General features: G+C 41.2%; 1 protein-coding gene across 4 annotated transcripts in view; it reads left to right on the top strand.

Moving 5' to 3' along the window:
* The window catches only part of LOC137570407 (FHF complex subunit HOOK-interacting protein 1A-like), a 411,883-nt gene extending 400,786 nt beyond the window's left edge, over positions 1-11,097 (top strand). For all 4 annotated transcript variants that reach the window (XM_068279087.1, XM_068279101.1, XM_068279085.1 and 1 more), the window contains one exon: positions 3,008-11,097. In XM_068279087.1, the coding sequence (XP_068135188.1) occupies positions 3,008-3,240 (233 nt within the window). In that variant the 3' untranslated portion in view covers positions 3,241-11,097. The remainder of the gene's footprint in view (positions 1-3,007) is intronic.
* Positions 11,098-12,562: the final 1,465 nt, after the last annotated feature.

Raw genomic sequence — 12,562 nt, 5'->3', positions numbered from 1 at the left:
TGTGAATGTGCTTGAGTAAACCCTGTCTATATGCCAGGCAGGCACCCTTTCCTATAGCACCGGAGTCAGCTTCTCCTTCTCTGTGCCAGAATAACCATTTTATGCAGATCCTGGCTTTGCCCAGGAAGCCCCCACATTTTACCTGTCATTTTTAAGTCTGCAGGAGAAAGGGTCTGTGCCTGATACATCCTATTATAGTCACAGACTGTCAACTTGTCTCTAGAGCAAAGTCACACAATGCACCTAGCACCAAATCATTACAGAGATCTGGGATCTGATTATATTTTGCTCACTAGTTCTGATTGACATTCTGTGTGTAGTGTTGTGGTACACAATGCTGCATTAGAAGATTTTGTGTCAGTACAGCCCTTGCCCAGTGCCACACAGCTTGCAATGCTTGACTTGCTTGTCACAGATAATAAAAAAATATATCAGCAGACACAATATTGAAAGGAATACAAGTAAAAACAGTTGAAGTGGAAGTCAAAGCTAAACTTTTTTTTTACTTTTTGGATATCTTGTGGAAAGAAAATAAGAACTACTCCTTTTTCCCTACTTACATCATGTCACTTATCACGGTATGGGAGGGGTGATATTTGCCAAAGCACGTAGCAGGGTAGGGGGGACCCTTCCTCCCAATCTTCTTATAAAAGTATCTTAGACATACTTTACAATCTTCTTTTAGTCTCAGTTTACATTGGAGCTAAAATGTGTCTATTCTATGGATCGGTAAAAGGACATGTCAAGGGATCCAATGTTATCAGTAGGAACCATTTACACATTTGCATTTTCTACGGATCTGTTGGATCCTATATGGGCAAAAATGCGAAATCCCGACCTGCACGATTTTTCTGGATAAGCAGATGTGTTTCCAATAGAACCTATGATTGAAACGAATCCTTTTATGGACTCAATAAGGACCTCAACTGACCACCAGAGTGGATCTTGTACTGTTCGCTCCACCTGGCTGTTTGCAATTGAACCCCAGTGTGGACCTAGCCTAAAACTTGTGACATCTGGGGGCCAGAATGATGAGGGAACATGCAGTTGTAAACAAATGTTAGTGCTAATTTTGAAAATGTGAAAGTCTGAAACAATATTTCAGGAAAATGTGCCAACATTTTTGTAAATGTTAATGCTCCCTCACCTGTTATTTCATTAACTTTATAAACAGCAACAAGTCAAAAAGTAAATGCAGCATGTGCAAACATTTGGTAAAGTAAAATGTGAACTCTTCAGCAAGACTGCAATACTTCATGTGGGTCATAGTGGCCTTTCAGGTACATTAAGAATAGCAAGCTGATTTTAGAATAGCCTACAGTTCCAACACCTATAAATTATTGAGCATCTTTGAATAGATATTTAACATGCTCTGCATGAAAAAAGGCCCAAAAAACATCACACAATCACAAATGATCATCAAGGAAGAGCAGGCAGAATTAAATATGTTTAGCAAACTATACTGGGGTAGCCAAGCTTTGTGCATCCCACTGATTTATTACCATGTTTTTAAGGTCATTAAATAAAAGCTAAATGCATTAACATTTGCAAATGTGTTTTTGCATTCTCCAGTAGTAGTTATCACTACTGTTCACGTATACACTTAACTAAAAGTGTGGTATAGCCATGGGTGGCAAACGTTTATCTAAAATTATATACAATTTTGCTTTCAAGACTTTTTTTGATGGGCAATTTAGTGGTTAGTCACTTTTTCCTCCACATTTATAAGATGACTGTAAGAAATTTCCATCACTTTAAAGTTTTTTTTTTTATTTTTAATTTTTTTAAAGGTTACTTCTGTTCAGCAGCCTGAATATGCTGATTCAGCACTGAATGGGGATGTATTTTTAGCACTTTCGTGGCATGATCACGCATCTTAATATATAAAAACAATTGCTTATGTGAAAATAAACATGTTAATAGGATTAAAAAAAAGATTTCACATTATAATAAAAAAAAAAACCCATTAACAATGTGGTGGTCCCCACAATTTACATGTGACCTAGTGCTCAAAACTGTGCCTTGCAAGTTTGGGCTGACCAAACCTCTACTATGCCCGATAGTTTATAGTATTGTGGCTAAGGAAGTAACACAGATATTGTCAGGTTTGCAGCTGAGGAGGGTTTGGGTGAAGGTCAGTTAGGGTTAGGTATGGGTATGGGGTCCGATAGGCTTGGGCATTGGTGGGGCATGGAGGGGGAAGTCGGTTAGGGTTAAGCATCATTGGGTGTCACTTAGGCATTGGTAAAGGGAAGCATGTAAGAGTAGGGTTAGGTTAAGTAAGTAAGCGTTAGTAAAATATTGGTAAAATGTATCAATATTTTATTATCGAAATTACCACTGCCCAATAGAAGAATATTGGTAATTTTATGAATATTCTATTAGCGGCTATTTCCGGCTCCTAAATTCCCCCAGCATCCGCTTTTTTGAATATATGCAGAAGCTAGTGTGTCCCATACCAAGAGGAAAATGAACATGCAGGGCTCTGGTATGCTATTTGGAAGGGGATACCGAGCCAGAAATACCAATACACCTAAGCAAAGCTGTTACCAGTTCACCCCCCCCCCCCCCCCCCACACACACACACACTCTCTCTCCATCTAATATTGAAGGGCATGATAGCAGGAATGAGCATACAAGGACTGTACATTGTCCTGTTAGCAGTGGAAAATACTCATTAAAGTGAACCTAAAGTCAACAAAAAAAAAAAGAAAGAGATTAACTCACCTGGGGCTTCCCTCAGCCCCCTGCAGATGATCGGTGCCCTCGCAGCCCCGCTCAGATGCTTCTGCACCCGCCGGTGAACACTTCCGGTTTGGCCGTCACCGTCCGACAGTCATGGGAACGCGAGTGATTGTTCGCGTTCCCAGCCTGTATATCGCCCCCTATGCTGCTATTGCGGTTCATCTACCAGACACACCTACCAATTACAACATACTTACTTTGAATGCTTAAAGTGTATTTTGCTGCATCAAAACCAATTTTGTGTCATTCTGTTTTCTTATAGATCAAACAATGAATAAACATGATGGAGAAAGCAGCGCTGCAGAAAATTCTCATCTGATTAACCAGAAGAATAAGGAACAAAGAGCGAAGATATCTCCTCCTCTATCCACTGCCTCTGCCCGTGTCAGGAACGCTGTGCTAGCCGCAGCCATATTCCCAGAATTCTTAAAAGAACTTGCAGCTTTTGCCCAGGAACATTCGGTGTTATATTATATGATAGGGGAGTCCTTTTAGAACGTGTATTTTATATATCTTTCCTGGTGACATGTTGTTATATTGTTTTATTTTTTATTTTAAAGAGTTTTATATAATATGAAAAAAAGACCTATTATTTTCCATGCTGGGTTATTGCAATATAGTGATCAATTCCTTCATTGCAAGATTGCTATTTCCTGTAATACTTGATAGAAAATGGGCCATTGGGTCCAATTGGCTACGGTGGTTGTTTTTCCTTTTCTGTGTTGGTTTATGTGTAATACTTTTACATGTGTATCTTATCCTTTGCCTTTTTTCTGTGTTATCCGTGTTTGCATTCAGCACTTTTAGAGAAACCTACAACTTAAACTATAAATTTTTGATTTGGGTTAAGGTCAGTTATAGGTGAACATTATTTGTGCTTTTAAGCTATTTCCTTAGGAATATCCACTGATGACTGATCCCTGAAGCAAACCTGCACAACTCTCCATTGGCATGTGTGTCAGACTTACTGACTGTGACGGGCTAGACACATTCCTAGAGATTCAGTAACATTTCACTATACTTAGCTACAGTCTGCTACTTACAGAAAAATAATAGACTAGTAAACCTTTAACACTTTACCAGCATATTCACGGTAAGAGTGACCATTTGTGCCTGGCATGGTTCTGCCATATTTGCTAATTGCAAGTTAGATGGATACAAAACTTTAGTGGACTTCTCAAATCACAGTTGCTGCGAATAAGTGAAATACTTGGTTGGTGTTGAGTTACTGGCAGCATTAGCTGAATCCTGACTCCTGACCGTGAGAGACAGTGGGGTTGATAGCACAAAGCCTACTTATTTTTTCACCCTAACTGTAAGAAGAGCTAATGCATGAGTTAAACAAATAAGGAGAGATAATTTAAGAGATAAACAGATATAGCCCATACGCAATTCACGTTTTCTCTTGGGAAATAAGATACTTTTTAATCTTCTATTTAAAATAACAGCACTTTGCAATTGAAGAATTACCAAAATTTATTCTGAGTATTTTCTTTCATACTGGTGGCTTGAAGTAAATCTGAAGTGAATTAAAACTAAAAAGACAGATACACACCTAAGGAGAGGGAAGGCTCTGGGTCCTATAGAGCCTTCCCGTTCTCCACATGGTCCCCTCCTTCCCCCGCAGGCTTCTCCATTTAAATCTCCCACCGCAGGAGACTTTGGAAGTCTTCGGGAGCCTGAGTCCTCCCTCCCGAAGACAGGTAGCTCTGTACTGCGCACGCAAGTACAGAGCGGAATGTCTTCGGGCGCCAGAGCGCACCCCAAACGGAAAAGAGCAGTTTCCGACCGATTGTTTGGAGACTGATAACGGGGGAGCTTGCAGGGAATGTGAGGAGACTGGTAAGGCTCTATAGGACCCAAAGCCTTCCCTCTCTTTAGTTGAGTATTTGGTTTTTTTTATTTTTATTATGCTTCAGACTCCCTTTAAGAATAATTTTATTGATAAGGTGTTAAAATATCACCTAGGAGAAAACTTATGAGAAAAAGTGAATTGAATAAGGGCCTTACTGGAGAGATAAATCATGAGTAAAGTAATCTAAGGCCTCTTGCACACTACATGCGATTCCGATTTTTTATACGATCTAACTTTTGATTCGGATTTAGAAAGTACTGTATGCTGCTACATTTTTTACGTTGTTCAAAATAAAAAATCGGATCATATAAAAAATTTGAATTACATGTAGTGTGCAAGAGGCCTGAAGGGAACCTGAGACGAGAAGCATCTCAAGTTCCATACTTACCTGGGGCTTCCTTAAGCCCTGTTAGGGCCGATTGTCCCTCGGCATCTCCCTGGGTGGTGCCAGTCCCCGGCAATTCAGCCCGAAAGCCTGGCTGAGTTGCGCTTTGTTGCCCAAGTGCGGCCCCGGCCAGGCACGCTCCCACATTTTGCTCCTGTCCCTTGGAGCGCTCTGTGCATCATCGGCTGCATTTATGACGCAGTTTCAACAGAGCCTAACAATTAGGAAGTAAGCTACCTATGAAGTAATAGTACCTCATTACAGTCAGTCAACTGATTTAGATAAACACCTAGAAACCATATTTGTTATTATACAGTCTTGAATGCTGATCATTTTTACCACCCCACCAATTCAATCAGTTCTTAACTGAGATAGAAAGGAGACAGAGCAGTACCATGGGACCAGTGCACTATACACTACCCTGGTCCAGACATTACCTGAGTTTGAAGTATTGTCTAGATAACGGATTTGTATGGGAGCTAAATACTGAGGCAGTAGACTTAAAGGGTACCTGAAGTCAGAAAAAAAGTTAAACACCTCCTTTAGTAGGAGGAACAATCCAGAGACTCCCCTGGCCTTTCTGTGCCTCTCCTGTGCTGGGACCCTTTTTACAATATTTAATGGTAATTTTGAATATTGCTTGTGGCTGCGCTCTCCCCCGTGTACAAGTGCGGCTACACCACACAGGCGCAAAGTACAGCCCGTATCTGTGCACTAGCATGGAGCCGCTTGTGCATGGCTTTCTTCTCTGTGCAGGAGCAGCTCCAAGCTAATGCGCAGCCACAAATGCTCCTGGCACCTGCGCAGTGCGGTCATGCTAGTACCCACGGCTACAAACATAAAGAGAATCCCATTCGGCGTTGGAGGGTACATGGAGAATCAGCAAAGCCTCTGGAGCATCACTCTACAGTGGTATCTACCTTTTTTCAGCCTTCAGGTTTGCTTTAAGCTTTGATTTCCTAGTTTCCTCATAATTCTGACATCCACCCAAAATCAAATGAATGGCTTTGGAGAAAGGAGTGCTTTGTAAAGGCTATCTGTCCTGAAATAACAGGTTTGTATAAAAAGCCCTTGATAGAGCAAGCCTTTCTTCTAAAGGATCAAAACCCTGAAAAGCTGTTTAAAATACATAAATATAAGATGTAAAATGCTGTCCAGTTTGCCGGTTCCTGACACAATTCTACTTTTGAAAATAATGGAAATCTTCAGAATCCCCCATGAGGAGATGGACTAGTACAAAACCTGTCGTTCAGAGCTGTCAGACTAATATTACCTACTGTAAGTGACTGCTACATAGGAAAAAAGTTATTTACAGTTTATATTATTCTGGGACAAATGAAATGTACAACTTTTATGTATGAGTGCACATGTATTTTATAATTTTTCCCTATAGTGTGCATTGATTCTGCTACACAATGGATCTGAATCCCCTAAGATTCACTGTGAATAGCAGCCTGGAAGTGACTGTCAAAAGCTTCTCAAGGTGACATCATGATGAATTCCCATATTAATTGACACAGTGGCATTTCTATTGAACAAATGCGCATTGTGATCCATCTGCCATACAGCATACAGCATTACAGGTGTCTATTCACATGTCTGTATTTAGAGTTACAATGTATGTAATGAAAAATGACTGTCAACATGAGCCATTAAGAAGTGCCTTGCTCATTGCTGGGTATCATACTGACACTGACTGAGCATACAACAAGTTAACTGCACATCTGTAGTTTGTTTAAAAGGGATGTATACTGAAGTGTTTTTGTGCATTTGTTTTATTAATTCACTGTTTTTAAAAAAATATATTTTTCCTATGATGGAACATATGAAATATTACAAATACGGTACGTTTTATTTTTTGGAGATCCACCTGCCAAATTTTACTACTGAGAATGTTGTGATCAGAAATCTCAGGTATCTCTAACATTGTGAAAGTAAAGTATCCAGACTAATTTAGGGACTGCGTCGCTACTGACCTCTATGGAGTGATCTCACTGTTTTTTTGTGAAGTAATGCAGCATACTCGGAAAATGACCAGGAAGATCTCCAAACAAAATTTGTGATAATTACCTGAATAAATAAAAATGTCAAAATGACTTCACAATCCCTTTAAAGCAACAATATAGAATTATGACCTTAAATAAAAGCAAACTAAATTGACTCTGAAGCTGAGCACACTTTACCAAAAATAAACCCCACTGCAACATCGGTACAATTTGTCCATTTTTTTTAGCTTAAAATAATCCCGTTAGTTCTATAAGTCTACAAAAGCAACACCTCCTTTGAACTGTTTTATTGGGTGTGGGCATCACGTCTCAGAACTACTCTCATTGGATGCATATGTTAAGGGTAAGTACAAAATCCAGGCACTCTATAGAACAGGGGTGCCCACACTTTTTCAGCTCACGAGCTACTTTAAAATTCGCCGAGGCCAGGAGATCTACCAACGTTTTAAATGCACCCCCCCCCCCCCCCCTGAAAGGTAGTTAGGCATAGGTCCCCTCAGTACAGGTTAGCTAGGCATAGGTCCCCTCAGTACAGGTTAGCTAGGCATAGGTCCCCTCAGTACAGGTTAGCTAGGCATAAGTCCCCTCAGTACAGGTTAGCTAGGCATAGGTCCCATCAGTACAGGTTAGCTAGGTATAGGTCCCCTCAGTACAGGTTAGCTAGGCATAGGTCCCCTCAGTACAGGTCAGCTAGGCATAGGTCCCTTCAGTACAGGTAAGCTAGGCATAGGTCCCTTCAGTACAGGTAAGCTAGGCATAGGTCCCCTCCGTACAGGTTAGCTAGGCATAGGTCCCCTCAGTACAGGTCAGCTAGGCATAGGTCCCCTCAGTACAGGTTAGCTAGGCATAGGTCCCCTCAGTACAGGTTAGCTAGGCATAAGTCCCCTCAGTACAGGTTAGCTAGGCATAGGTCCCATCAGTACAGGTTAGCTAGGTATAGGTCCCATCAGTACAGGTCAGCTAGGCATAGGTCCCCTCAGTACAGGTTAGCTAGGCATAGGTCCCTCAGTACAGGTTAGCTAGGCATAGGTCCCCTCAGTACAGGTCAGCTAGGCATAGGTCCCTCAGTACAGGTTAGCTAGGCATAGGTCCCCTCAGTACAGGTTAGCTAGGCATAGGTCCCTCAGTACAGGTTAGCTAGGCATAGGTCCCCTCAGTACAGGTCACCTAGGCATAGGTCCCCTCAGTACAGGTTAGCTAGGTATAGGGCGGGCACACTTACCTCCCTTCAACTGTGGAGTCTGCGGGCTTGTCATCTCCCCATACAGGCCATGTGCAGCAGCGATGCGGGCAGCCATGACACTTCGTGCGCGTAGCCAACTTCACGGCGGAGATCACATCACCAGGCGGCTTAGGGAGCGCTCCGGCGGGCAGCGTGAGAGGAGGCGGAAGTGTTGCCTCCAGCGCCGCCCCCAGCCATGACACTGCCGCCCTTAGCCTCTCAGCCGCGCCTCTCTCCTCTCCTGATTGGACACATCAGCGGCCAGCAGCAGAATCTGATAGGACGCGGCCAAGTGGCCGCGTTCTACAGCTGCTGGCCACAAAAGTCAATGGGATGCGGCCAGGAGGCCGCGATCTACCAATCAGGCGGTCGCGATCTACCGGTAGATCGCGATCGACCTATTGGGCAGCCCTGCTATAGAATGACTGATGGTTAGTACTAGTAGCATAGCAATAGGGGGTGCAGAGGTGGCTACTGTACAAGGACCCCTGGTGCAGTCAACCACTTTATTAGCTCTTTATTGGTGCTAAGCTGGTAATGATCACCTCTATATGTGCGTTGATTAGCTGTAACCATCAGTAGACTGTTCTCCTCCCCACCCTACAGCTCTCTGAGAGTGCAGCTATCCTCGGAAGGTTTTGGACTCCATATCAATTATGATGTACTAGTGACCTTAGCCCGTTTAAAAACGGGCTAGGTCTGTCACTGCGCACACGCCCACTGCTTCTGGCCCCGTCCTCCCCTGCAAGCCTTCAGTGTCTCTGCGTCCCTGCACATGCGCAGTGCAAAAAAAGCACTGACACACGGACAAAGCAGGACGCAGGGACACTTGCAAATTATATATAGAGAGAGAGCGCTTGAGGGGGCCCAATTTAAAACTCGTACCGGGGCCCAGAATTTCTAAGCTACGCTACTGCTGATGGTTTAAAGTATGAAAAGTCTGTGGTGTTTCGAATGCGTACGTTAAAAAAGGGCGCCGGGAAAAAAGGGCGCACGGTTTTAAACGATAAGCATGAATAACGTTTTAAAAATAAATTGTGCTATATTTCGTTTAAAAATAATGTTTTATAAAGTTATAAATCATTAAATAATGTGTATGAAATCGACAATTATAAAAACGTTAATCTTCCGTTTAAAAAGTAAAAACGTATAACGTTTTTAAAAAAAATACTAAGTAACCCTCCCTGTACCTACCCCTAACCCCTAGACCCCCCTGTTGGTGCCTAAACCTAAGACCCCCCTGTTGGTGCCTAAACCTAAGACCCCCCTGTTGGTGCCTAAACCTAAGACCCCCCTGTTGGTGCCTAAACCTAAGACCCCCCTGTTGGTGCCTAAACCTAAGACCCCCCTGTTGGTGCCTAAACCTAAGACCCCCTGTGATAAGCATTAATAACGTTTTTAAAAATATTGTGCGGTTTTTCGTTTAAAAATAATGATTTTAAAAAAGAAAACATTTTACAATTTTTCGTTTATAGATAATGTTTTAAAAAATATTGTACTGTTTTTCGTTTAAAAATAATGTTTAGAAAATTATAAATAATTAAATAACGTGTAATCATGAGAAGCAGTTATAAAACATTAAAAGTCTCCGGGCGCCGCTTTTAAAACGTTATTTTTCTCCGGCGCCCTTTTTTCCTGTTGGGCGCCGATTAAACGATATTTATTATGGGAGTGAATGGCGGCGCCCTTTTTGTCCACCTGCCTCATGCGCCCAAATTTCCTGCTTCCGTTTCGAATATGTTCCATACTTTACTTGGGCACTTAATAGATCAAATAGGACAATTTCAAATGAGTGGTCTGATAATGAATGAAAAGGACTATGTAAGCAAAGTAAAAAGAACAGTCTGATAAGGCCTTTGTCTGAAACAATAATGTGCAGTGTTGTTACAGGATATAAACAAGAGGTGCAGAACCATCATACAGCTACCGTACTTGGGTTTTTAAACATTTTACCTTCAACAGCATTCTAAACATTGAAGGTAAACACACACAAATCCTGTGTACATCAATAGTTGGCACTGATTTGCTTTCTATATTCTATACTTTGTTGGTTTGCCTGTGGGTGTTCTATAATGCCTGGGCAATGCGCGAGGTAAAAACCATTTCATACTGGTTTTTATACTTTGCCTGTAACGCAGCATTCTGTGCAGACAAGTGCTGTGCCGAGTTGGTTCCCGACAGATCATCTGTGGGTGGCTTTTCAGTTGTTTTTATGATCCCACGAAATTCCTGTCAATCATGAATTTTTTTGCGACTAGATGACTGCTGTGTAATATTAAGTCGGCAGCTATGAAGATGACTTATTAAACACTACAAACTTTGCGTTTTAAAATGAAACTGCGTGCACTATGATCTTAATGGCAATTTGCAACTAAAACGAGGCTTCCAATAGGCAGAATGAAGTACTAAAAAAGTATGATACTGTAGTGATATATGCTGCAGAGTCAATGAAAATTTTCAGTGAAGTGGGCGGGCATCTTGCAGTGCCTTTTTACCTTTCTAGCCAGTTTTAGTACTCTCAACAGTTCCTTTTAAAGCAGGCCTACTGTATATTTAGCTATCACCCCCCCCCCCCCTTTAATTCCAGTTACCTCTTTTGCAATAGAAATTCAAGTTTAGCACTGCGTAATATGTTGGCGCTTTATAAATACAATAAATAAAGTTGTTGTTTCCCAGGGCACTGGTCACATGACCCATTGCTGGGAGGAGCTTAGGTTAAAAAATCCACTTACGTAAACTTAAAAGCTACTTCAATGACACACACATATTTACATACACAGTCCATATTTAAAAGTTCTGTATATATGACTGCTGTGGAAACTGACCAGCAATCACATGTCTATGCTGGAAAACTTTCATTAAATAAAGTGCCTTTGTATTTATACTTTTAATTGTATCTGTGTTTCTGAAGATTATTAATATATTACATTACTATAACACCAGCATATTATGTAAAGCCTGGTACACCCCTTCAACTTTGATTGGCCACCTTCATGTAATGTGAGGGTTCACTTACACAATCTGTTCATAGTATTCACAGGGCCATATGCAATTCACTTTTTCACCTGAGTTTTCTCCTAGGAGATAATTTTTCAACATCTTTTTAAAATAGATTTTTGGCATTGTATAATTGAAAAAGTACCTAAAAGTAGGTGAAAAGGCACTATCAAATTTATTTTAAGCATTTTCTTGCTTGCTGGTGGCTTAAAGAGTAACTGTCAGGCTACAAAAGCTAATTTAAACCTCTATTCTCCTGTGTTAAACAGTTTAGAAGGAAGCCAAAAAGGCATTAGTGAAGATAAAAATCTCTCTTACATTTGATGTGTGCTTATCAGCAAAGCTGTTATTCCCAAGCATACCATACTGCAAAGCATTCTGGGGCTCTCCCCTCGGCTGCTAATGAGAAGTTACAGGGTCAAGTAACAATAGCATGTAACTTAGTCCAGTGCACAGCACTGATAAATCTCCGGGCAGAGTACACTGCAGGAGTCCGCTATTGTTCCTAGCCACATGGCTAATTAATATTCACTGCACACTAGTGTTATTCAGTACGAGCTTTTCTGTGATCTGGACGCAGGCAGGACATGACGACACATTTGGCTTCATAGGAGACAGACAAACATGGAACCTGCCATAAGCTGTCAGGAGCATCATTCTCTGCAAATACTATATAAAACTTCTGTGAAATCCAAACGTGGACAGTGAAATGCATATGTAATGTAAGTACAGCCTATATTTAGCTACTGATATATGTGTTTATTTTCTCTGAGACCTTATACCTAACAGCTCCTCTTTAAAAGGCATTTTATTGACAAGTTTAAAAATATCACCGAGGAGAAAACTTAGGAGAAAAAGTTAATTGCATATGGGCCCCAATCTTTTGAACCTCATACTACTTGGAGGTTGCAAAATTGGGCAATCAATGACCAATCAAAACTAAAGGTGGCTACCAGGCTTTAGGGAGCATACACACATTTTTTGATTGGCCAATGATTGGTCAGTTTTACCACTCCCATGTAGTTTGAGAGCTTACCTACACAATTTTTTTATAGTATCCAAAATCGGTTAGGCCTCATACGACATGGAAGTGGTAAAATTGGCCAGTCAAAATTGGAATTGTGTACCATGCTTTAGGGAAGGTTTTGCTGATTACCTACAACTATCGGGAGCGGGATTTGCAGTAATTTCTGGAAAATAATGTTTATATAGCGCATGGTATGGCAGCCACATCTGTTCTCATTAGTCGGTAGTTGGGATGCATAAAGTTGGTCAAACTAAGAGTATTAGTGTAACATAGTTCGCCCCCATTTTTTTCAACAGATTTATTTATACATTACCTGTGTCCCTGC

This window comes from Hyperolius riggenbachi, chromosome 1 (genome assembly GCF_040937935.1).
Source record: "Hyperolius riggenbachi isolate aHypRig1 chromosome 1, aHypRig1.pri, whole genome shotgun sequence".
In the NCBI taxonomy this organism is placed as follows: Eukaryota; Metazoa; Chordata; class Amphibia; order Anura; family Hyperoliidae; genus Hyperolius; species Hyperolius riggenbachi.
This window is presented reverse-complemented; position numbering and strand designations above follow the sequence as displayed.